Source organism: Sturnira hondurensis, unplaced genomic scaffold (assembly GCF_014824575.4).
Source record: "Sturnira hondurensis isolate 20B ecotype Veracruz unplaced genomic scaffold, ASM1482457v3 Scaffold0018525, whole genome shotgun sequence".
NCBI classification, from domain to species: Eukaryota; Metazoa; Chordata; class Mammalia; order Chiroptera; family Phyllostomidae; genus Sturnira; species Sturnira hondurensis.
This window is the reverse complement of record NW_028091156.1, coordinates 907,437-934,295: the sequence shown is the minus strand read 5'-3', so window position 1 is coordinate 934,295 and position 26,859 is coordinate 907,437. Positions and strand designations below refer to the sequence as shown.

At 43.4% G+C, this 26,859-nt stretch overlaps 1 protein-coding gene across 1 annotated transcript in view; it reads left to right on the top strand.

The window, feature by feature from the left end:
• Positions 1-26,859, top strand: part of ADSS2 (adenylosuccinate synthase 2) — a 40,669-nt gene that overhangs the window by 10,930 nt on the left and 2,880 nt on the right. Inside the window, exons 2-11 of the mRNA XM_037069554.1 lie at positions 2,720-2,822; positions 3,610-3,678; positions 5,433-5,483; positions 15,303-15,369; positions 15,612-15,719; positions 16,765-16,846; positions 18,731-18,857; positions 20,686-20,840; positions 21,997-22,121; positions 23,575-23,672. Of these exons, the coding sequence (XP_036925449.1) occupies positions 2,720-2,822; positions 3,610-3,678; positions 5,433-5,483; positions 15,303-15,369; positions 15,612-15,719; positions 16,765-16,846; positions 18,731-18,857; positions 20,686-20,840; positions 21,997-22,121; positions 23,575-23,672 (985 nt within the window). The remainder of the gene's footprint in view (positions 1-2,719; positions 2,823-3,609; positions 3,679-5,432; positions 5,484-15,302; positions 15,370-15,611; positions 15,720-16,764; positions 16,847-18,730; positions 18,858-20,685; positions 20,841-21,996; positions 22,122-23,574; positions 23,673-26,859) is intronic.

Below are 26,859 nucleotides of genomic sequence, written 5' to 3'. Positions count from 1 at the left end.
CTCTCTTTCTCCCACCCTTCCCCTCAGTCTAAAAATAAATAAATAAAATCCTTAAAAAGAAATGGGATTTCAAGCCCTTTGAAGCTCAACTTACCCAGCCTCTAAACCACCACCTCTAAACTTAAAGTATTAAAACAGTTTGTCCCCCCTGAAGTTATCTAGGGGGACACCAGTCACCACCTCGTGCCTCAGACAGACGTTTCAGCCATTCATCTCTCCATCAAGGTCATTGCCATCGTTTCTGCCCGTCTCTGTCAAATATTCTCTGAGAGAGGAGTAGGCTTTGGTTGGACAACAGGAGAAATGTTGTGCACCCCTGAGGTCACAGCTGTTTCAGCAGAGGACAGTGTGAGTGTGTCATGATGATGCTTCCATGTGACTAAGGGGCTTTACGGTCCACTCCAGGAGTTACAGAGTGGTTTGTTTTTTGTGTTAAGCTAATGATGGATTTTTTTTTAAGCTAGTTTTGTTTAAATAATAATGCTTTATTGGTTGTTTGTCTCCGACTTAGTAATACTTTATAACAATTTAATAAGCATTTTTAAATTTAGTGACTTATCATAATTTAGCATTAACTAATTGTCGTAGCAAATTACTGTTTTCCTAGGATCTACAAAAAATTTTTAAAGACTTAAGATAAACATGTTCTTTTGGTATGTAATACATGTTCTAGGATTCTTCAATCAGATTGGCAATAAGCTAGCGTGATTATGCTGGTAATAATGTAACAGGAAGTGTATTGTAACACATTGTTCAAAATGACAAAAGATTGGAAACAACCTGAATACTTCTCTTATGAGCCCAATTTAGTAAATGATGTGTCCATAGAAAAAGTAATACAGTGCAGCTCAGCTGTTAAGTGAATGAGATGGTTCTGTTTATACAAGGCTATGGGGTGAGCTCTAAGATTGTTAAGTAAAAAAAGCAAGCTGCCCAGGTGTATAGAGTTTGCTCATATTTGTATACATGGAAGGAAACAGTGTATCAGTATGTGTCTGTGTGTGCACAGTTATCTCTGGAAGGACACAAACCTGCGGTATCCGGTTGCCTGTAGCAGGGAACTGGGGCAGGTCGGCGGTGAATGTGAGAAAAACTTCACTTTCTACTGTATATCCTCTCTGCCTTTGTTTCCTATGCAGATGTTTCCTAGTAAGATAAGTAGTAAAAAATATTCCCTCTTGCCCTGGATGGTATCACGTGAGGGAGGTGTCGCTTAACGCTGCTGCTTCTGTCTTCTTGTGTCCTTCCTGTGTCCCAGCTGTCGTTTTGTGGACTACAGGTCACCACTGCCTGGTCGGGGGGTTTTGAAACATACCTGACATATGGTAGCCTTCAAACTGGGAGTTCTTTGCTTTGTACAGTGCCAAACAGTGTAAATAAGCTTTTGTGATTCCACTATTGGCAATGATTTGGTAAAGTGTAAATAACATTCATTTTAACAAATACTGCCTTGCGCTCAAGTTAAACTAGTCATTCAGGAGACACCGTTTTGATGGGTATTTTTTAAATGTCCCATGAAGGTGTTGGTAAACATTTTGTTGCAAATATATTCCTAGTATGTGGTTTACTTTATTTTTTGTTTATATTGTATAGAAGATTAAACCTATAATTAATTGATTTGTGATTTCTCCCGTTCTTTTTAAATTAGAAATATTATCTGGTCACTTAATACTGTCTTGGTACCTAATCTTTAGCATTCAAATTTTGCTTTTACTGACTGTTTAGGCAGGAGCTTCATGGAGTGGAAGTCTCACCATGGGTGGATGGGATGATTCTCAGCCGGGATGATTTCGAGTGGCGTGGGAATGTAGCTCAGCCCCCACTCGGAAAGGCCAGTGGGGAGCAAGTCGGCACACAGGAGCCACACCCACGGAAGGTTTCCCCATGGGGAACTAGGCCTGCATTGTACCTAGGCTGCTATGAGACTCACTTTTGCTAAAACTCCCTCACCCTGAATTGAGGCAGCAAGGGCTTACTGTAACTTCCTAAAGTCTGTGCTAAACCTCCCAAGTATGGAGTGTAACCAGTTCAACAACTTTCCCCCTTAATCTGCAATATCCTTCTCTTTGAAGTAATTAGCAGCATTCTTTCCTTTGTTATTGGTCAAAGGTAATCCCTTGCAGCTAACCGGAGCATAGTGAATGAGACCATCCTCCATGTAATGTGCCCAGAAAAGTAATAAAAGCCTGTCCAGGCAGGGGCTGGGGCCCTCTCTCTCACTCAGAGAGTGGCCATGCCATCCCCTTTTCTCCACGGGAGTTCTGCAATCTGGACTGTAGAAATTATAGAAATATTTATATCAAGCTTAGGGTAACTGGCTAGATTACTCTTTCCTATTTTAGTGATTTTTGGGGGGGGTTCAGAATGTTGTGGATAATTAATTAGATAACTATATGTTTTATTTACACAGTGCCAAAAACCGAGTAGCAAACTAATTGTCCCCTGTGCTTTCTCATTATTTATGTCTTTGTGGAGGGGCTGTGTCTTCTCCCATTTTTAGGTCCCCGGGGGAGTATTCACGCAAGTGTTGCCTGGCGAGGAAAGGGGCGGGTAGAGCCAAATGATGGCAAAGCCTCCGCAGAATAAATGTTCGCGGCAGGTGCTTGGGTGCCCTAAGTTGTGTTGACGTTTTAGCAGGACATCATTCATTCGCTTTGGAAGGTGATGTATCACTTGTCAAATTGATTGTTACATTCCATTTCCCCATCTTATGTTTCAGGGAGGAAATAATGCTGGCCACACAGTTGTTGTAGATTCTGTGGAGTATGATTTTCATCTTTTACCCAGTGGAATAATTAATCCCAATGTTACTGCATTCATCGGTAAGTATAGAAGGAACCACTTGGGAATTTCTCCCTCTAGTTGAGAAGAGTGTTCGTTTTTCATTATCAAACGGATTTCATCTCTCATGAACCAAACGATGAGTCTTGACCTTAGAACCTTCTGGAATATACGTGACTTTGGCTATTTTATGACTCTTAGATCTTTGAACAGTAATACTTGTTGGAATGATCGCTTCACATTTATCTGTGGTCATTGGCACTCTTAATTCTATAAAGAACAATTGTATTAGGTCACCAAGTCCGTTTTTCCAACATGATGCTGCACAGTAAGAAAAGCACGTTGATGTTTCATAAATTGATACTGAATCCTTATAACATGATGCAATCTGATATATTCTAGTTATTTACTTCTAAAAATGCTAATCACAACCCAGTAAATTGATTTTATTCCCACTAATAAGGTGTAATTCCCAATTTGAAAGACTTTGGTCTAGAGTCTGCTGTGATCTGGTTTAACTTGCTCAAAACTACACAACAGTTTCACTTTGTTTCAAAGAAATTTTAAATTATATTCAGTGTGAGTGTAGTGTGTTTATATTCTGTGTATTGTGTTCTGTTGTGTGTTCACATTATACTACGTTTAACACTTGGAACCCTTTCTGAGGTAATGATCAATCAGGATATCCCATAAATAAAAATCCTTCACTCTTCTGCTCTAGATAAAGGGTTATCGCAGGTAGATGTCTACATTTTCATATCATTGTGAACGTCTCTATTACATGTACAGATGTTTAAGGCTGGCATTCATTCGTTTGTTTTCCATTAGGAAATGGTGTGGTCATTCATCTGCCCGGATTATTTGAAGAAGCAGAAAAAAATGTTAAAAAAGGAAAAGGTATGAAAGAATGAGTCTGCTTTGTCTGGTAACCAGTTACTATTTTATTATCTTTTGGTCGCGTTTTACTCAGATCTCATGTCAGCATGCCAGCCACTTAACATTTCTGCCTTATACGTTAGACTTGTGGGTTGTTGTAGGACAAGTTCTTAAATGTCTGTGGTTGGATGTTATCAATTATAGTCAGTATTTAAACAAAAGACAAACAGCGTGGTCATTGTTTAAGTCTTGGTTATTTTACACATGGGTCATCGCTAAACTGTAATGGGTTAAAATTACTTACACGGCTCTAGGCTGTTGATGAGTTAGTTCATCCGGTCATTTGTACTCAAGTTAGCGAGCCCTCTGCCCGAACCAGAACCAGTCAGGGCGCACTCAGAAGCCTGTCCTGCATGCTGTCCTCTTGGCTGTCCTCTTGGCTGTCCTCTTGGCTCCCGAGGACCTGGAGCCCGTTCAGCCTCGCCAGCCCAGGGGTGGAAGAAGCCTGTTTAGGTCCCTCCCTCCGAGTAAGAGACACGCTTCTGTCAGTGCTTCGTATCAGTCCTTCCAGCTCCTTAAAACAAATCTTGATTTCCTGCCTTTCCTAATCTCATCTGGATTTTTGGAGGTCTGTTACATTCATTTTGGCTGCCTTTCTGGGATCTGGGGGATTTAGCAAAATGCAGATAATATACAATTGAAGGAAATCGTTCATGTAGTTTCCCCTGCATTTAAAATACTCAACGCTATTACATTATTCAAGTTTCTTGTTCAGGTTCAAAGGTAGCAACGTGCCCTCCGGTGTTTCCGACTGCCCCACGTAATGTGTAACTTCGCAGAGCCCTGCCTTGCTGCCTGCTCCCTGCTCCCTAACCCAGGCCCTGGTGTCGGCCTTCCACATTGGCCAGCGGCAGGCTCCCAGCTGCTCTCTGCTTTCCTTCATCCCCTCTCAAAACTTTGCCCTGGGTTCTTGTTCTTTCTGCCCGTTGAGTCATGCCAAATCCACTTACTTGACTGAGTCTCTTTGTAATGTTTTCTTTATAATGTTCCCCTAAGCTAACCTCAGAGTGCATACTTACGTGTCAAAACAGCTCTGGACGGGGCGCTTACTATTCCGGTCGATCTTTTGGCGCATCACCAAGGAGGTCCTCTTCTCTACTCTGAGGAATAATTTTAAAGTAAATCTTTGGACACTATAAAAATTACCAACTAATTTTTAATATCTCATATTAGTTTTGAAAATGTTTGGAGCTTGGTGGCTTATCCTTAGAAGGAACGCAGATAGCCCATGAGGGTGTACTGTCCCTAAAAAATATGTTTCTTTAGCTTCGTTTATCTACTCATTCAGCAGTTTTTTTGAACGTTTACTGGATGACTGGCCCAAGCAGAGAAACCTCCTGGCCCCTGTCCTCAGGCATTCCCAGTTCAATGGGGAGATGTATACATACATATTCTACCTGCTCTTCCCTGAACTCCCAACAAATTCGTTGTTTTCTTACCACTTGCCTTCTGGGTTTCTAGAAGTATCCCCCGTAGGTATAGTTGGGAGATTTTTAGAGCCCAACATTGAGAAAGAATGCGTGAGTGCGTATGTATGTGTAATGAATGGCAGGTGAGAAAATACGTGTTAAACTTGTTTCCTACGAAGAAGAAAAGCTACGAAAGTGATACTTCGGTGAAAAACACTTTTAAACATTGTATTTCCAAAGAAATTAAGATGAAGGAATTTTTATGCCAAATGTTCAGTTAAATGTATTTCCCCCCTTCTTCTCTAGGTCTGGAAGGCTGGGAAAAAAGGCTTATCATTTCTGACAGGGCTCATATTGGTAAGCGGACATAATGCGTTTATGTATAACTGTCTTTTTACCAGCAACTTATCACCAGAAAGCCTTCTGTTACCAGTTTTGTCTTAATGTTAGTGAAAACAGTGTAGGGTGCTTATAGTAATTGGATTCCAAATGCATAAAATATGTTTGTTTCTTTAGATAAGGTGATAGAGGCTGGGTTAACATCAACCTGTTTCTGAAGGGAGAATTAGCCAGTGCAGTGAACGGGCACTCTTTCGTGAGGGTCTCATCCTCTAAAGCAGAAGCCATCTCCAAAGGCAGTGTTTTCCTCACGCACACACTCACGTGTGAGAGTAGGTCTACCATCTGGCAGATCTTGAGGGTGACTCTGTGCCTCAGATGTAACAATTCTGCTCTTAAAACGATTCAGACGACTAGCCTTTTCCATGATTTAGAGCAAACTGGATTCTAAAATTAATTCGGCCACCACCAATAAATTTGAGGTTTGATTCCCTGTTACTGTGCTATTGCCGAAGTGGTAGAATTGTTTATTCACAGTGACGTGATTAAGAGACAGTAACCAGGATGGAGCAAGAACTATGAACCGTGTAAGAAGCTTCTCTGTGAGCGATCGGACTCTTAAATTCTACCTAAATAAGTATTTCTCCCAAGGCCGTAGTTGCTCTGGCTTTAACCCTGACCTTCATTTAACAGGCAGCCCCGTCAAAGTTTTTGTATCAGCCAAGTAAGCAAATTGAAACCCTTTTGGAAGGAAGTGAGAAAGTTGTGAATCTGTCATTTAATTGGCTATTTTAAGCTTCTGATTTAAAAAAAGTATATACTCTCAGTCTGTTGCCTACATAAAATACATTTTTAGTCTTTAACTTATGTTAGTAATTTCATTTTAAATTTTTATACATGGTCATTATGGAAAGCAATCCAGTGTTATTAATATTTTTTCATACTGATAATCTCTTAGGTATATAATGACAGATGTATTTTTGTTCATTACTTTCATAATATTTTTATCTGCTTACCTTCACTATTTATTAGCCTTACATGTATTCTTTTACCATGAATATTCTGTTCCCATCTTTAACTCCCGCCCCCACCATGGTGTTTACATACAGTCTTCGGTATTCATGTCTGTTCTGTGGATACAGGAAGGTGCTGTTTAGATGATGAAGGCCAGTGCGCACCTTCAGCACTTTGTCATGGTCCCCTGCCATCTGCTGTGTGAAATTCAGCATCTTAATCTGAGCGCCACAATTCAGGATCGCGAGATAGGATAGTACCTAGTGTGCACCCTTTGAGCAGCTAACGGCCTTAACGCGCATGCTCAGACAGCTCCGCGCTGTGTGGCTGTGTGAACACACCGTGATGTCAGGCTGCTGGAAAGGAACAGTGTTGAGAGTGACTTGGGTCCCTGTCTGGGACCCACCTTTCTTCTTCATTTCAAACATTTTGGGTCTGTCACATGGCAGTTGGCGTCTTCGGGTATAGCACCGTGGTTAAGCAAGCTCCTCAACTACTTTAGGCTGCGAAAACCAAAGAAAGTCCTACTGCAAGGGACCAAAGGACCAGTCTAGTCGGACAGTAATGTGGTCTAAATCATAGCAAATGTGGATTAGTTTTATAATGATTTTATCAATGAAATGATTTTATACATCATTAAAATAATGATTAACAAAGATTTTAATAATGATTTTTATTTAATAATGATTTTAAATAAAGTCATTTAATAATAACTAAATAATGATTTAATATGATTAAATCATATTAAATGATGCATGAGAGGCAACCATACATTGATATTTCTCTCCCTCTCTCATTTCCCTCTAAAGAAAAATAAATAAAAAATATTAAAAAATAATACAATAATATATAATAACACAAGGATAAACTGTTTTGCATACTCACAACTGTAAACCTACTTTTGCCCAATCTATATGTTTGCTTTATTTATTTATTTTTTAATCTTTTTTTTTTTTTAAAGATTGTATTTATTTATTTATTTATCTTTAGAGGGGAAGGAGAGAGGGAGAGAAACATCAATGTATGGTTGCCTTTTGTGCATCCCCTGCTGGTAGTTAGCCTGCAAGGAACCCGCCTGCAACCCAGGCATGTGCCCTGACTGGGAATCGAACCGCGATCCTCTGGTTCACAGGCCTGCGCTCAATCCACTGAGCTACGCCAGCCAGGGCTTTTGTTTGCTTTAAAATGTGTTATTAAAGTACCTGTAACAAACATGTATTTTTAGTACAGTCAATTCTAAAATGAAGAAGAGAAATAAATAGAGTCATTTAAGGAAAAAACAGACTGGAAGCTTGCTGAAAATCGTTGCTATGAAAACACTTAAAATTTTCAGAGATTCTCTTCCCATAGGGCTGAAAAGACAGTTCTGTAAGGTCCATTGTAATTATGGCATTAGAACCCTCACTTCAGAACTAAGTACAAGACCTAACTGGTATGTAGATGCCAAAAATATGAATCTATTTCTTTCCAAGAATCTTTACAATTTCCCATAAAATCATGCACTTCAGTATGACGCACAGTATGATGGGTATGCAGTATGGATTACACAGGAATGGAGCCATGGGCTTCTGAATTGGGGGACCTGGGCCCAGGTGGGAGTTGTGTGACCTCTGGTAAGTTGTCTTTAGGTGTCAGTTCCGCATTAGTAAAACAGGCACTTCACACACGGCTGTGCCTACAGAGAAAGAATTTTATCTGTTTTATTTCTGTAAATAAAACAGAGGTGCCCAGCACCTCACTCAGGTGTTCTACCCGACTGGGCCAAGGTTTACTGTGTGCTCATGCTGAAGGATTTTGGTCTGTTGTTGTCCTTAGCTTTAGTGCCATGTTCGTTAGTTTTAGTGACTTCATTTTTCTGAGAGGGAATGTGTAGGATCAGTATTATTTCTTCTTCAAATGTTGCATGGAATCTTTGTGGGGATGTTCACAGATATTCAGGTTTTTCTGTTTCTTCTTGTGTTAGTTTCGGTAATTTATGTTTTTCAAGGATTATATTCATTTTATTCAACGTCTCAGATTATTGGCATACTGATTGTAATATCTGTGTTATTGAAATTATCCTTTCAATTTCTGTTCAGTTTGCAGCGATGGCCTTTCTTTTGTACATGGCATTAGTAATTTGTATCTTGTTTTCTCCTGATCAGTCTAACTAGAGCTTTATCTGTTTTATTGATTTTCGTGTTTTTTCTTTCCCTAAAGACTAAGCATTTGATTTTGTTGATTTTTCTCTATTTGTTTTCCTTTGTATTGATTTTAGCTCCTTATTGTTTCATTTTTTTACTGTCTTTGGTTTTAATTCACTCTTTTCCTAACCTCTCTAATGCCACTTTAGCCGCATTCTACAGATGCTGACATTTTATAGGCTTATTTCCATTCAGTTGAAGTTACTTCATAATTTTTTTTGAGTGATTAAAAAATTGTATTTGGCTGGCCCATGAGTTACTGAGACATGATGTTTACATTGTCTGGAAAATTTACCCAATTTTTTCTATTATTTGTTTCTAATTTAATTTTCTTGTGGACAGAGAATATACTTTGTATTATGTCTGTTTAAATTCATTGGCATTTGTTTTATGGTGCAGCATATGGTCTATTTTGGTTCATGTTCTACTAATATATTACAATAATATATTCTAATGTACTTAGAATATATGTTCTGTTATGTGGAGGAAAGTGTTCTTTATATGCCAATTACATCAAATTGGATTATAGTGTTCAAATCTTCTATATCCCGATTTCCTGTCTGCTTGCTCTGTTACTGAGAGGTGTGTTGAAACCAACAATAATTGTGGACTTGTCTTTTCCTCTTTTGAACTTTGCCCGTTTTTGCTGTCTGTGCTTTGAAGCTCAGTTAGATGTGTTTCTGTTAAGTTATGCATGTGATGAATTAACTCTCATCAGTTGTAACTCTCCTTACCTATGTAACATTCCTTCTTCTGAAGTCTGCTTTGCTATTACTTAGGCACTAGAGCTAAGGTTAGTATTTTCCAGGTGTATCTTTTTACATCCTCTGATCATCTTTAACCTGTCCTTGTCCATATTTCTGCCACATTTCTTGTAGACAAAGTTTAGTTGGAGCTTGCTTTTTCTTTATTGTGATGCTGTGCCTTTTAACTGCAGTATTTCGGCCCTTTACTTTTAGTATAGTTATCGCTGTGGCTGAGTGTCCATCTGTTCTGTTTGCTATTTGCTCCATCTCTTCTTTGTCTTTTTTCTTATTTTCCTGTTTTTTTTTTTACATTTAATATTTTACTTTATATTTTTACAATTCCTTTTTATTTTTCTTTTTTAAGGATTTTATTTATTATTTTTTTTTTAGAGAGAAGGAAACAGTGGGGGTGAGACATCAGTGTGTAGTTGCCTCTAATGTGCCCCCTACTGGGGACCTGGCCCGAAACCCAGGCATGTGCCCTGACTGGGAATCGAACTGGAGACCCTCTGGTTTTCAGGCCAGCACTCAATCCAGTGAGCCATACCAGCCAGGACTTATTTTTCAATTATAATTTACATTCCATTAGGTTATTAGCTTTACCTCTTAGTTTGTGAATTTTGGTGGTAGTTCTAGGGTTTATAATATTTGAAATCGTCATGGTCTATCTTAAAATAATAGAGGCATACCTTGGAGGTGTTACAGGTTGGGTTCCAGAGCACTGTAGTAAAGCTAGTATTACAATAAAGTGAGTCGTAATCTTTTTGCTGGTGGAGGGTCTTGCCTTCAGTTTGCAAAATGCACCTTCTGTGAAGCGCAGTGGAGCAGAGCACAGTAAAACATGGGGCCGTCAGACATTCAGCCTCAGGTCCTCGCAACCAAATGCTGCCATTTCGCTCGCTGATCCATCCTTTGTGCCGTTATTGCCACGCATTCCATGTCTCTACGGGTACAAACTCCATAATGCATTGGGAAAAGTTTTACATCACATGGTCAGTTTTCTTTTTAAAAAATTGAAAAATGAGCAAGTTGTTGGTCAGCTCTTTACATTAGCGTACATAAGCTTGTATGCGTGGGACTATCTAATACATTGTAATTGTGTCCTGTCCCATGGACTCTTGTGACAACATTGGTGATACATGAGATCCTCATTGAGGGAAAGAGAGCTGAGAAATGGCTGCGTTCTGACAGTGTTTTCTTAAACACGTGCAACCCAGGGTTGCTGAGTGTCTGTCCTTCGATGCAACAAGTGTCTACTGAGTGCCTGCTCTGTGCCAGCTGTGGTCCTGGGCACTGGTGTTTCAAGGGTAGGAAAGGAAAAGAAAAACCTCTTAGTGAAGCTATGGCATAGTAGGAAAGGCACTAACAAGGGAGATAAAGAGGCAGTAAGTGTGTCCTTGCCTGCAGAGATAAGTTCTGAGCAGAGACGAGGCAGGCTGCGTCAGGCAGTTTGGAAGAGGCTGGTGGGGCCTGTAGTTGTAGATAAAGTGGCGAGGAGGTGTCCCACTAGAAGATGACATTGAGTTCACAGATCTGAAGGAGGTGAGAGGTAACTAAGCTCTAGAGAGATGCTGCACAACTGTGAGGCTGTAGAAAACAATTCTGTCTTGTGACGGCACAATCTGTTAAGAAGGTGGATCTCATGATACGTGAACACAACTTTTAAAAAAGGCCTGTGGGGGTCTGAGAAGCAAGTGAAGTGGGTTGCGTGTCCGGAGGCCCACACTGCACAGCACGCAGAACAGCACGGGCAGTGTGAGTAAAACTTAGCCAGAGTAATAAAAAATAAGTCATAAGATGGGGTTGATAAGACTTAACTATTGAAAGGGAACAATTACCTTTAGTTTAAAGAATGAGACCAAATCCCCACGGTGGGGTTTTTACTGTCTAGGCTGCAGAAAGTGGAAGTATGTTCAGAGCAACTTCAAAGACTGTTCTCTCAGAAACGGCGACGGTGGGGATGTTGGGGCCCCGCGCCACAGCGAAGCTCTGTGAAAGTAATGGTTCTGATTATGCTTACAGCTTCCTGGGGCCTGGGAAACCCAGGGAGACATTAGCTCTGTGGCGCGGTACTAAATTACTTTCTGAAAAATATGGTTCGTCTGCTTTCACTCAACCACTTATTTGCGGTTAGCCAGCTGCCTTTGTAGCTTCTTTGAACGTAGAAAATAAAACAAATATTGAAATACAAATGCTCTTTTATTCCAAAGTGATGGCTTACTCTAAGGTCTCAATCTTGTCGTAAGTCATTTGCAAAGTTCAAGTTTGATGAAACAGCTCTTAAGAACCATTCTGGTCCCTAAAAAGTAGATCGGAAAGGCTGTTGGCCGTGTGCCAAACAGGAACATGGTTGTGAACTAACCCTTATGATATATGATAGCTCTTTATTGGTCAGGCTCTAGAATCCATGTATTGGAGGTGAGGAAACATTTTAACATGCCACGTAGTACAGCAAGGCGCACGAAAAGATGCACGTATTTGACGGCTCTAATCAACCTCCATCCACCTTATTACAGAGTCCTTCCTAGGGCCGCGAAAAGCTGCTCTTTTAAATGAGGGTGTGAGAAACGTATACAACTGAAGTCAATGAGATATTGGTGAAAGAAATGAAAGAAAACACAAATAGACGGAAAGTCATTCTGCACTTATCAATCGGAAGAGTTAAAATTACAATGCCCTGGCTAGTATAGGTCAGTGAATTGAGCGCGGGCCTGCGAACCACACGATCGTGGTTCGATTCCCAGTCAGGGCACATGCCTGGGTTGCAGGCCAGTTCCCAGCAGGGGACTCACGAGAGGCAACCATACATTGATATTTCTCTCCCTCTCTCCTTCCCTTCCCCTTTAAAGATAAATAAATAAAATCTTTTAAAAAATTACAATGTCTACACTATGAATGCAATCCCTACCAATGTTCCAGTGGCATTTTTTTACAGAAATAGAACAATCTTAAAATTTGTATGGAATCACAGACGACTTTGAATATCCAAAAGGAATCTTGAGATGGAGAACAAAGCTGGAGGCGTTATGGTCCCTGATTTCAATCTGAAACAAAACTCCAGTAATCAAAACAGTATGGTGTTCACCAGTAAGAATGAAATAGAGAGCTTTGAAATAAACCCACACGTACACAGTCAATTTATGACAAGGGAGCCGAGACTATATGTGGGGAAAGAATAGTCTGTTCAAAAAATTGATGTTGAGAAAACTGGACCACTGTCTTAATGCCAGGCACCAAAATTAACTCAGTGAGATTAAAGACTTGAACATAAGACATGAAACCATGAAACTCCTAGAAGAAAGCGTAGGCAGTGAGCTCCTTGACATCCATCTTGGAGCTAGAGTTAGTCAGGGTGGTTTTTGGGTCCAGTGTCCGAGAATTGTCCCTGTTTCGCAGTCTGTAACTACTAGTCTCCTGGTATTTCTAACCAGGTCGCTCCTGCACAGGTGCCACCACTGGTTCCGGGAGCTGTATAGCAGTTGTTGTGGTTAACGCTTACAAATTCCAGCTTGCTGGTTTGGGGGTGGGAACCATCAGTGAAAAGAAGCCATGGTTCAAGACACTAAGGATGGTTGGATTGCACACTTTATTTTTGGTTTGGTTTGGTTTTGTACATTAAGTAGAGTATAGTTGACATACAATATGATATTGTTTCAGTTGTACTCATAGTGATTCAACATCTGTATAACTTACGGAGTGATCACCATGGCAATGAGAGTAACCTTACATCACCCTACAGTTATTATGGACTGTATTCCCTGTGCTGTACATTACATCGCCATAACTTGTTTTCTTTTTTAATTTTATTTATTTATTTACTTATTTATTTGTTGTTCAAGTACAGTTTTCTGTCTTTTACTCCCATCCCACTCACCCCCTACAGTGGTCCCCACCGCGCACCCCCCTTAGTTGTTGTCCATGTGTCCTTTATACTTGTTCCTGTGATTCCTTCCCCTTTTCCCCTGAAATTCTGTCTCCTCTCCCCTCTGGTCCCTGTCAGCCTGTTCTATATTTCAGTGTCTTTGGTTATATTTTGCTTGCTTGTTTGTTTTGTTGTTTAGCTTCCTGTTAAAGGTGAGATCATGTGGTATTTGTCTTTTATCACCTGGCTTATTTCACTCAGCATAATGCTTTCCAATTCCATCCATGCTGTTGCAAAGGGTAGGAGATCCCTCTTTCTTTCTGCTGCATAGAATTCCGTTGTGTATATGTACCATAGTTTTTGGATCCATTCATGTACTGATGGGCACCTAGGTTGCTTCCAGCACTTGGCTATTGTAAATTGTGCTGCTATGAATATTGGGTTAACTTGTTTTATAACTGGAACTTTGTACCTCTTAATCTCCTTTACCTGTTCACCCACCCCTGTGGCCTCATCAGTTTGGTCTCTGTATATATAAACCCGTCTCTCTCTTCTTTTGCTTGCTTGCTTGTTTTGACCTTCAGATTCCACATATAACTGCCATTGTGTGGCATTTGTCTTTCTCTGACTTATTTCACTTAGAATAAATACCCTCCTGGTCCATTCATGTTGTCACAGATGGTAGGATTTATTGTTATTTTTTATGGCCAACTAACATTCCATTGTGTATATGTACCAGCTCGTCTTTAGCCACTCATCTGTTGATAGATACCTAGGTTGCTTCTGTGTCTTGGCTGTTGTAAATACTGCTGCACAGGGTGCATATATCATTTTAAATAAGTGTTTTCGGGGGTTTTTCCTGGATAAATGCCCAGAAATAGAATTTCTGGGTCATATGGCAGTTCTATTTTTAATTTTTGTAATGGCAGCACCAATTTTCATCCCCTCCCAGGGGGCAGAAGGGTTTCCTTTCTCCACACCCTGGCAGCCTCGTTAGTTGTCGTCTTTCTGATAATAGCTGTTAAGACAGGAGTAAAGTGATATCTCTTTGCAGTTTTGATCTGCATTTTTCTGATGATTATCGATGTTAAACATCTTTTCATTTCTGTTGGCCCATCTGTATGTCTTCTTTAGAGAAACATCTGTTCAGATCTTCTGCCCACTTTTTAATCAGATTGTTTGTTTTTCTGGTGTTGAGTTGTGTGAGTTCTTTGTGTATTTTGGATACTAATCCTTTATCAGAGATACCATTTTTTTTCAGCAGCAGAAAGCCCCGCTGGGTTTTTGAGGCAAAGGGTGACATGATTGATATTTGTGTCTTGGAAAGGTGGCTTTGGCTACAGTAGAAATTATGGATTAGAGGTGTCAGGAGTGCTAATAGGCACACACATCAGGAGTCTGCGGTGTCAGTGGAAGGCGATGGAAGCTGGGGACCAGTGAGAGAGGGGAAGAGAGATGTCCGAATAATCCCTAGGTTTCTGGAGTCCTGAACTTGAAGAAGCGCAGGTATCTTAGTCAACAGAGCTTTATAAAATTGTTGGGCAGGGTGTTCCAAAATTACCCTTAGTGACTCATTAAAAATATATATATATATTTATTGTTTCTAGAGAGAGAGGAAGGGGGGAGAGAGAGAGAGAGAAACATCAATTAGTTGCCTCGCACATGGCCCTAACTGGGGACTGAACCCATAACCTAGGCTTGTGCCCTGAGCAGGAATCAAACCCACAACCTTTCCTGGTACAGGACAACACTCCAGTCTGAGCCACACTGGCAGGGCATAATGACTCCTTTTTGAAATAGTATAGGTTGCAGTAACAGGGAATGAACCATTGGGCACATTTTTATGTCTATACCAGTTGGTATTGTAACCTTCACTCCCACCATTACTGTCGCTTCTAAAAAGGTGTCCGATTTGTCATAGGAAGTTAGACTGGAGGGATTTAAATCTTCAGTCATCTAAAATACAAGATTCTGTCTTTCCTGTATTATATTTGTCTGAATGAATACTGTGATGTTGTTCGTTTCCCCACAGTATTTGATTTCCACCAGGCGGCTGACGGTGTCCAGGAGCAGCAGAGACAAGAGCAAGCGGGAAAGAAGTACGTTTTTTCCTTTGTTTTTTGTTGCTGGTGCTGTCGAAGCGTAGCTAGACTCTAATGCTTAACGTCCAGGCCAGGGGTTGAAGAACAATGAGTATTAAACTACCTAGTTTAGGTCTCAGAGAAAGTCCATAGGGTTAGGAAAAGAAGCTTATAGGAAATAGCGTCAACAGAAAATCAGTCTGACTACAAGAATGGCATCTTTCCTGTCTAATTTAAAGCTTTTTTGATTTGTTTTTAAGCTTGGGTACCACGAAAAAGGGCATCGGGCCCGTTTACTCTTCCAAAGCTGCTCGGAGCGGACTCAGGATGTGCGACCTTGTTTCTGATTTCGATGGCTTCTCGGAGAGGTAACTGGCTTGCGTTTCACAACGGAGTTGTAGGATGTTTCAGACTCAGACTGTGGCCTGGGAAAATCAGTATTCTAGTTGAATAGTGGCAGTCGGCATTTTTGTTTTATGTGGCATATTAAAGTTACTTTTCTTTTATTTTAATGGAGGCTTAGTTTCAGGTTAACTTTATGAAAAGTAAAATGATGGCGTTAGAGCAGTGCCCCCAGGGAGGCAAAACCAAAGTGTGTTTGAGGACGGGAGTGGTTTGTTTGCTCAGAAGCAGAAATGTTTCCGTGGAGGGGGTGGCATGGCTTTGGTGGGGCCAGTGCAGTCACCACACCTGGAGTCTTGACCCCCAGATTTGCAGGTCCTACATTGCAGACTTTTGATCTCTCAGGTGCTAGGGAACTACTGTGTACCGAGCTCACCTTGAAAAACAGAAATAACGCATCGACACTAAGCCTTTGTAGAAAAATCTCCCAGGGGAACCTAATAATCACCACAGAGCTGTAGGGTGACTCAGTGATTGCGTTTAATGACAGGTGGCATCAGAGGTACCAGGCATTCTCTCTGTTTTTGGTCAGTGATTTGTTGCATCCGTTTTGGGGCAACAGCTGGTCCATGCCACCAGAGCCCCTCTGCTGGGAATATTAGCGACTGGTGGCTGTTATCAGCCTCTGTCTCTTTTAAAAACATCATGTAGACCCTCCCTTTTGTTTTATACTCAGTATAATATAATCAATTTGCATGTAAGTCTTGTGGTTACAAATTGCAGTTAATTCCGCCCCCCCCTCCCCCTGCCAGACACAAACTTAATGTATTGTTGATATTCTTAAACTGGAGCAAAAAATACTTTGAATATCACATTTATTCATATGACTAATCTCCTTTATTCGACTTTAGTTTTCAGAATGTAAGTTCAGTTTGGGAGTTAATTTCTTAGAGCGCTTACTTATCTACAAAACCCATTTGAAGCAAATGACGTTATTCAGAATATTTGAAAGACAGCTGGTGTTTTGACTTACCCATATTCCTGAGGTCTTGATTTTTCTGCATTTTTCAGGTTCAAAGTTCTGGCAAAGCAGTACAAGTCCATATACCCCACTTTGGAGATAGACATCGAGGGCGAATTACAAAAGCTCAAGGTAATGCTTTCTGGCCTTTTTCATGTCCTTATAAAAACTTGTTTGCCAGCCTGGCATCTGGATCTGTTATTCACTCAGGCTTTGGGTCAGGAACTGGAACTATAAGAATGAAGAATACGGTGATTCAGAAGTTCTACACGAAATAGTATATAGTAAGTGCCACCAGATAGGACAGATGAGAACTGGTAGAGCAGAGTGTTTGCCCTTTTTAAACCTAAAAGGATGCGGCGTGTTTGAGTGACTTCACGTGGCGTGGCTTAAACGGAACACTGAGTGGGGCGCAGGGCGTAGGAGTCAAGGACCTGGAAACAAAGTCAGACGAGTAGGGACCAAATCATAGGCCTTGTCTTGGTCTTATGTGTCTGCAGCCAGGGACTTGAGAGAAGTTTTGATCCTGGAGATGATGAAAAAACTATTGAATAATTTTGAGCTGTTTTTGTGTATAAAAATCACTCAGCAATGTGGAAGATAATCAACAGACAGACGAGCGAGAGAGAACCCTGAAAGCTACCAGCCCGGTTAGGAGGGAGAGCTCACTGGGTTCATCTCTTAGGAGACGAATAAGGTGATTGGTCAGAGATTGGGCCCAAGTTGGCACCTCTTAGGATCAGCATCTTTCTCTCTTAGAAATAAGTATAAATATCAGTGCCAGAACTGAATAGAGAAGTTTACAAACCTCATATGCCATTCTAAAACAGTTGCAGACCTTGGGTCTGTGTACTTTTAACTAAATGCCTCAAAGAAATGCCTTCCAAGGAGTGATCTAAATTGGATGTCAATGTATTGGTGGTTGCTTAGAATAGATTGCCGTTTTCTTTTCATTCTGTCCTGGCGGCAATTATTTTAACTTTATTATTAGCAACTTGGACATGCTTATGTACTTAAAGTGTGGATATGGCTTTTCAGTTCTGTTTTGTACATGTTCCATGTGAATATTAAGTAGATGAATAATAATGAACAGAACTGGGTAAGGAAATTCTTAGTGAGTAAGTCAGGTTTTTAAGGAACAAGGGATGTGATGGTGGGTTGGTCATTATAGGCATAAAAAAAAAAGAACTAAAACAGGAATAAGCCTGAGATTGGAGACTAGAGCCCTGTAAGAGAGGACCTTACTTTCATCAGTGGGTAGGACACACTTTGGTGAATTCACGAGTGGAACTTGGAATTTTCGTCCTGGTCTGGCTAAATATTTAAACATAATTGAAATTAGGTTTTATGGTACTTATACGATAGACATTGGGGCAACTCTTGTTAATACTACATTTTTAATTGAGTTCTAAAATTAAGAAGTATTATTAACTTAGATAGGTTTTGGGGAAAGTTTGTGATGCTCATGTGTAAACATTACCGGATATTGTCTGCCGGTAATACCGCTGAGACGTTCGACTGTCGTGGGAGGTAACGGGAGAAGAACCTCAGTGGTCAGTCATTGGTGCATTTGCCTGCTTGGCAGTGCCGCGTGTGGCCCTCACCGCATTTTGAGAACCACACTTTGAATGCAAGCTTTCAAACTCATGGTTACGTGGACCATAAATGTAGATTTTTGAATACTTCACCAAATATAGAATTGTAATGTAATGGATGCAATTCTTTTAATTTTCCTGAAAGCTGATAAAGCGCGAGCTCTTGGCCCTTTGGAAGGCCGCCACCTTTGAACCGACTGTGTCTCTCCTTTCCTTGAGCAGCTGTCTCTTCCCTGGTTCTGGAGAATCAGGCTGATTCTCCACGAGGTGGTCACAGCGTTGCAGTCGGGTGGGAGCCTCACCTACCCCTTTCTGCTTTGTGTTTCTCGGTTTCCGCCGTTGTCAAGGCAGGTGATTTTGACCGTACTGGGTATGTTGTAGTACTGGTGTGCATTGACATTAACCTTGTCTTTGCCCACAGGGTTACATGGAAAGGGTCAAACCCATGGTGAGAGATGGAGTCTACTTCCTGTACGAGGCCCTGCATGGACCGCCAAAGAAAATCTTAGTGGAGGGTGCGAATGCAGCGCTCTTAGACATTGACTTCGGTAAGTGGGGTGTGACTGACCCCTGAAGTGCGCGAGACATAAATAGTTGATGTTGGCACTGAGGGATTTTGAAACAAGGCTTTTAACTTGTGTACATTTTCAGGAGTGGTGGGAGATTGGCATCTTATACTCACCTTTCTTTTAAAGAAATATTGTGGAAAGCACGATGCATACATTGTTTTGTTGCTCATTAGAAAAGTCACATTGCTATTTGGGTCAGTGGGTTTGAAATACTGTAAACCGTGGTTTGTCTTGTTATTAAACATGTATATATTCTAGGATCTGTGGAAGCCTGTTTCATTAAGTCCTTGGGCAAGAAATTCTGAGTGGACTGGGAGCATTGTCTCCATCTTGAAAAAAAGTTAACGCTTAGTGTCTTCAAACTATTGCCCCATTATTTGTTGGCCTTTCCATCTAGAGCACCACCTCTGCCCCTTTACTTCACCCTGCCTGGCCCCCAGTGCTTGATCCATTAGCTAGTGACATAAGATTCCTCAAGGGAGGGACGACCCAAGACAGGCATGGTCATGAGGGGGCTCTCAGGGAAGGACTTGGGGAGCTATGGAGAAAGGGGTTGATGGACCCTCACCCCTTGGCTCTGACATAGCCTGAGTCCTCATTCTGCCTGCAGGAAGTCTCAAAGTCTCTTAGCTGCCTTACTTCCCCTTCCTGACTTAAGCCTGAAACCATACTGGAGGTGGGTGTGGCCCTGTGCTGGAAAGGGCGGGTTCCCTGGGGTGATCAGGCCTAAGAAAGAATGCATAAGATCCTGTGAAACCTGCTTGGCTAATACCCTCAATTTAAATGATAAGGGTCCAAGCATGAAATGAGTTTATTTCCCCAAAGTTTTATGGCCCTTCAGCTATTTTACTCTGACTCAAAATAGGCTCAGAGTTCTTCGAATGTTATCTATTTGACCACTACTGCCTGCCAATAATTCTTGAGCTTTCCATATATGCCCTATATTCCTATGCAAATTAAAGCCAATAAAAGCCTGTCAAGGCAAGGGTCAACCCAAGTGTTCTCTTGAGAGGCCAGGCTGTCCCTTTTCCTCCACTGGACTCGGTGGTCCGTGTGAATTTGCCTCCTTTCAGCCATAATGCCACAGGCACTGTGGGCCGGAGGCCACGTCAAGTGTGATTGTTTTCAGCTCTTATTGACATACCATTGGCCTTTAACTCCGAGTAAACCAATAAAACAAAGTGTATGTCTGGTAGTAAATATGTATTTTTGATATTGTAAGATGCCTTTCCAATTTGGAAAGAAAGCAAAGGATCTGGTGAATAATTTTAAGTATGAAGAGCATCTTGGGTGGTGGGTACACCCCTCTTAGCTCAACCTGGTCACTTCTGCAGTTGTTCCCTGAATGGACATCGAAAGGTAGGGAAGTGGTAAAGTGTGACAAAATTTTTAGCAGACCATTGTCACTGCAGGTTGCTGCTGTACCTTATTTGTATCAAGGAAGTAAAATCAACTTGTTTTAAACTAACAGGAGAGTGTTAAAATAGGTAGATTTTAAGTCTACCCAGGTGGAATGACCCCAGGGCGTTGGCATTAAATGACTTAGCAGTCCCATAGGTGAGTGCCTTCGATACAGAGCTGAGTCACGGTGTGCACCCAGGGGCCCCTCCCCATCAGCGCCGCAGGTGCAGCTTTGACCCCGTGTGTCTTCGCCTCGTTGCAAACAGAAAGCAGCCGGAGCAAAACACGTTAGAGTCGAAGCTGTCAGATACCTAGAATATATTCCAATGCAGGCTGCCCTTAGTCATCCTCTTTTGAAATAATACATTCCTCTGTGTGTTTATTTAATATTTGTTTCCGTTTGCAGGAACTTACCCTTTTGTGACCTCCTCGAACTGCACGGTGGGGGGCGTCTGCACGGGGCTGGGTATGCCCCCACAGAATGTCGGCGAAGTGTACGGAGTGGTGAAAGCCTACACGACCAGGGTTGGCATTGGTGCCTTTCCTACAGAGCAGGACAACGTAAGCCTCTGTCTCAGTAACTCCAGCTCAGACGTTCTAAGATAAAATTAGTGCTTTTTTTTCCCTTAATGAATTCTTATCTTCCATGTGCTCACTTAATTTGCAAGATCAATTAGAGCGACCCTTTAAATATTTGTGCACCCCTTTATCACCAGTGGCAGCAGAGTGGGAACAAGACACGGGATTGGAGGGTACTTAAAGGTCCTTGTCATGCATGGCCGAGGAGGCTGGATCTATACAGGGGACTGAGAGGGTGGAGGAAGTAGTTAAAAAAACAGCAACTTCCTCTAACCCAGAGCGTAGTAGGAGACCAGGGTGAGTGAGGAGGAAAGTGATCTCAGGACACAGTGTGATCATAGCCAACTTGTCTACGGTGACTGGGCCCAGGCGCTGTGTAGGTGCCACTGACCCGCAAGATCTGTGGGGCCTCGCCGCAGCTCAGGGAGCTGGGTGGTGCCACTGTCCCTGCTGTACCTGTGAGGCACGGAGAGCGGAGAACCTGCCCCGGGCCACCCGGGTGGGGCTGGGAACCCAGCATAGCAGAGCGAACTTTTAAAAACATGTCATTGTAGTAATGTCAAAATGTGAGGTAAGGAAACGATGGCTTTAACCAGAGAGGTGGAAATTATGGAAGAGAGAGCTGAGGTGGGAAAATTAGGTTGTAGGAAGTGGCTGACGCCTAGACTATTGAACGTTGTTTTCCACCTTAATTCTTTTCAGACGGGCGTTGCGAGACCAGGAAGTAGTTATCAGATGCAAGGTTGCACAATGGTTTTCAGGAAATTATCAAACTACATTTATTCTTTGAGCAGTTGGCTTAAGTTGTCTGCTTTAATGAATACTAACTATTTAGTTTTTAATATGCAGCATTTCTATTTTTTGTATCTTAATCTAAATTTTAGGAAGTGATCTATATGACATCATTAAAAATACTGGTTTTAAAGTATGGTAAGAAATGAAACCGAGAGTGGGTCTGTCCCAACAATGCCTCCCTCACATAAAATCCATCCTCTGTATGGAGTTCCGTCTTCAGCCTAGCTGTTTCCTGAAAGACGTGCACCTCGAAGGGACTCTGACTTGCTACACGATCGTAGGCGTGACCCCGCAGGTTGACAGCGCTGGCTGTGACTCTAAAGGTCCTGCTTTCTGTCCCCAGGAAACTGGAGAGCTGTTGCAAACGAGGGGCAGGGAGTTTGGGGTGACTACTGGCAGGAAAAGAAGGTGTGGCTGGTTGGACCTCGTTTCGCTTAAATACGCCCATATGATTAACGGATTTACTGCGTGAGTATTCTCAGAAACGTTTATTTCTGGAAATAAGAGGACGGTTCGTGACCACAGGTTACATTTTGTGAAATGCGAACTTGCCACAGTACACCAGTGGAAAAGTTTTTCTCTTTCTCTTTAACCTCTGAATGAAACTTTAGTTCAAGGTAGAAGTGGACCGAGATAGAGGAAAAAGGCCACAAGGAGAGGGGCCCCGGGTTTCCCTCCCAGACAGACATCCAAGGTTGGAAGGAAGGACTCCTGGTGCTCTCACATGTGTGTGAGTTCAGAGGGGAGTTAAGACAGTAGGTAGGTAACTAGATAGATGGTAGGTAGGTAGATAGTAGGTAGATGATAGATGGCAGGTAGGTAGGTAGATTATAGATGGTAGGTAGGTAGGTAGATAGTAGGTAGGTGGATGATAGATGATAGGTAGGTAGGTAGGTAGTAGGTAGGTAGGTAGGTAACTAGATAGATGGTAGGTAGATAGTAGGTAGGTAGATTATAGATGGTAGGTAGGTAGGTAGATGATAGAGCGAAGGTAGAGTCTATATACAGAGCAAGGGCCGTGTAACTGATTTATCCCTGGCCTGGATTGCTCTCTGACTTCTGGTGTGAATCTCAGATCTGTGCATTATGCTCTGTGACTTTGGGCAAGTTAATCTTTCTGTGCCTTTTTTTTAAAATCATCCTCTAGATACTGTTATTACCTACTTCATAGGGGAGTTCTGAAAATTAGGTGAGAAATGTGACAGCGTATAGCAGACTGCCTGACTCACTGAAAATGCTCAGTGAATTACACATACACTAAGCGTAAATGAATGTATCTGTGCCTGCATGTGTTAGGCTCAACCTCTGACAAATAGCAGAATGAAGGATAAGAAAAGAATATTCGGATGACAATCCCAAGCCAGTATTGTATCTAGTTCCCACAGATTTCCCCCTAAAGCTCTGTTTTCTAGTCATTTTACTGGGGGGTCTTGATGTGTCACGAAGAGGTCCTGGGTGTTTTCTTCACTCTCCTGTGACAACTTCTGACCAGAGGGAGGAGGTGACTGTAACTGGGGTGAAGAAATGAGGGTTGACGCAACATGTGCAAATGCGCAGCTCTCCGTGGTCACCCCCGTGGGACAGGGAGCCCCGCCGAGTCCCACGGCCCCAGCCATTCCTTCCTGTAGGCAGCCCTTCCCGGGCACATGCTGATCGCAGGAAAGTTAAGCAGCAGGGTGTGGATTGGTCACTGAAAATCTGTTACATTTTGGAAAAGAAACTTCCTGTAGAATCCAGTCATTTTTTCATGATGAGGAAGATTCATCAGTATGTTGTCCTATTGTGGCTTGCTAGCCAGTTCTCAGAACAGCTTTGGCACTTGTGGTTTGTATGAATTTTCTGTTCTCTCATCAAGTCGGATGGTAGGGCCTTTGAGAGTTTGCTGTTTTAATATTGTCTTTTCTTTTTTTTCCACAATTAGGTTGGCACTTACCAAATTGGATATTTTGGACATGTTCACAGAAATCAAAGTCGGAGTTGCTTACAAGTTAGACGGTGAAATTATACCTCATTTCCCAGGTATTTTTTTAGGATACGCATAAAAATATTATTAGTGAATATACTACAGCAATTTTATAAAGCTCCTGGGTGTAATTTATGATACGTAGCCACGTGGCTGTCATGCCCTTTGTGAACAGTGCAAGTACATCCACTTATTAGTGGCATGTGTTTCGTAGCTGCTCTGCACGTAGGTGCGGGGTGGCAGCATGAAACTGGAAACTGGAAGTGGAGAACCACAGTTCCGAAGAGCCCAGCTCCCTCGTCTTCCTCAGTCCGTGTAGGCGTCCCGCCCTCCTGGAGAGTGGGGTGGGGGAAGGAGCCCTGCTTGGCAGGGTAAGTGGGCTCCTAGTGTGTGAACCCCCCCTGCCCTCCGAGCCACGTAAATGATCTTCTCCACCCTCTGTTCTGGGTCTGCAGCGGGTGGAGGCAGGGAGACTTCCTGTTGAGGAAGTGTGTTTTTTCAGGCATATCTTTAGGGAAATGATGTCTTCAGTTACTCAGGGAGTTCTGTAAATGTTTCCAGCATCCAGAACTAGGGACTGTGAACTCATTCAGCCATCCCACAAGACTATGCTGAGTGAAGGAGAGTTGGTTGGTGTAAGGAACCTTGGTAGGCTGGTAGGTTTTGTGACTTGCTAATGATGACCAATCAGTGGAATTGAAGAGAGATAGCTCCAGGTTGCTTTCTATCGGCTGCTCTTTTCCCTGGTCTGTGTCAGTTTCAGAATGTCGTCCGATGACTGTGTCTGAATGTTGCAGACACTGAGGCTCTGCGACCTCAGGTGAACATCGGATCGGTTTTAGGGGTACTCCCATTACTGGCCGATCCTCTTGAACTGGGACACCTTGGTGTGTGCTTTGTTGTATAGTCACGCGAAGAGCCTAGGTGTTCGTTCTCCAGACCTCTCACCTCCTGCGAACCAGTCTCCAGATTCTGTCTTCTCTGTGGGTCTGGGTGCGGTTCTGGGTGTGGGCTCTGTGAGGGGCGTCTGCACGGTTTTCACTTTCAGCGCGTGCCTTCCTGGTGGCTGGGTGCACGTCTGGAGAGTTAATAGGGGCAAAGAGATCTCCAATCCGGCAGTGCTGGGCTGCGATGCCCTATGTCCCTTCCCTTCTACCAGCCCCTCTAGACGCTCTGCCCCCTCCACTGGGTGGCGGCTGCTGTCCGGCAGTCTCCGATGGTCCCATGCTTGCCTGTACAGTTGAAATAAATGTAGCCATGGGGCTTTGGCACGGACTTCTGGGGTGGAGGCGTGGGGTCCTCCTCTGTAGAGCTCCCTCCTGTCTGACATTTGGCCTTGATTCTAGCTGCTTCAGCTTCCCTGAACTGAGACACCTGCCTGCTCAGGCCGATGGGACCGCTTCTCTGCTGGCTGCAGTGTCATGCCAGTGTCTTGACGTCCAGGGGTCATGAAATTGTCCCTGGGTAGGGAGTTGAGTGCTTTCAAACTTGCTTGTGAATTTGCGGTTCTGTGCTGCCCATTGTCCATTGCCTGGAAGGAGCTGTCGCGCAGTTCGTTCACTCTCACCATTTATGCTGGGAGTGAGTCTGAAACCGCGTACTCCATCACGGCTGGAAACGGAAGCCCCTCCGAGTTCCTGGATTCCTTCTGTCACCCGCCTCGAGCAGTTCTGACACATCTCCTTGGTGTGGGTCATCACTGTCTCGAGGCTTCCAGGAATATTCCCAGTGTCCGTTCATAGCGTGTTTGTGTCGTGAGTCATGGAGGGCACCCCCGAGCAGCGCCCTCTCTTATTTGACCCCGTACTCCACCACCCACTGCATCTCACGATCTGCCCTCCGGCTCCAGTTCCTCACACACCTCAGCTCCGAGTGGTGACTGTCCACTCGTGGAATGCAGCCCCTCCCCTCTCTTAGCAGGCCCAGCGCTCCCTTGGCCAAGTTACGTTGTGACTCAGCCCTAGGTGGTGTTTGCTGGTCAGGAGGGAAGGGAAGGTAGGTCCTGAGAGGCACATGGACTGCCTTGCAAGGCAGAGGCCTCCTCCTCCTCACCCTCAAGTGAGGCGAAGCCCTGGCCTTCAGCAGGAAGAGCGAGGCGGGTCCGCAGGCCACCAGCAAATCCAAGAATGCGGGAATTTTCAGTACGGCAGCTCCGGTGTCCCATCCAGCGTCTCAGGGCCCCACGTTTCCCCAAACAGGGCTCTGGCCTCGACAGAGCAGATTTGCTAGATTTGAGGATTTTTCTGGAACTCTGCTGTCTGTTTAATTAACCCCGGGCCCGGGCCTCAGCTTCTTCTGCTGTCTGCTCTAGGAGATGAGATTCTCTTCGGAAGCTGCTACCCACAAGGTGCTGACTTTCACACTTGGTGTAAACTGAGTCGCTCCTCACCTTCCTCCGGTTCTTCAGCGGCCTTCACCTCGGGCTCTCTGATCCATTGTTCCCTGTCCTTCTCTCTCGGGGCTTCAGATATTGCCCGAGCTGCATTTGCCACCAGCATGGCGTCCCCGGGCCCCTCCCTGGGTAGTTTTAACAGCTGCACGGCTACAACATGCGAAGGCCCCCGTGCTCTGCCCACCGCCCCTGGTGTCCCCACTGCCCCGCCAGCTGTCTGAGGTTGCGTCCATGGGAAACAGACTCTGACAGATTTGCCTGCAGGTGGTTTGTTCTGAGTGCTCTGAGCAACAGCGTGAAAAGCAGGAATCAGGCAGAGGGAGAAGTTGAAGGCCAAGTAGTTACATAAAAAGCCTTCAGCTGGTCCCATGGGAGCTCTGGGGCTAGAGTGACCCTTCGGAGTTGTCCCAAATTTAGTAAGTGGCCTGGTCCTTGACACCTTCACAGAGACAAGCCACTGGGCGTGGGCTGCTCCAGGCAGGCAGCTCCCTCGGGTGGCAGGCACTCCTGGGGACATTGTAAACTGGGGTCGTCGGCAGGCTGTGCCTGCCCCCCCACCCCCCTTTCCCGCTAGGGGGGCACGTGTCCCCGTCCCGAAGGGGAGTCTGGATATGGTGGAGCCGCCTCCTTCTGGCTCTGGGCAAAGACACTGGTCTGGTTTTGGTGCATTTTCGGCTTCTGTGAGGGATCCGGAGAAAGTGGGTAGGTGAGGTGCTGGAGGAAGGTTCCACACAGTCACAGAAAGCCTAGGCTTCCCCGGTGAGAACGAGCGTGCCGGCCTCCTTCCTGGGGCTGCCGGCACCGCACGGGGCCAGGGTGCGGGAGTCTAGAAAGCTCCGAGAATCGAAAGT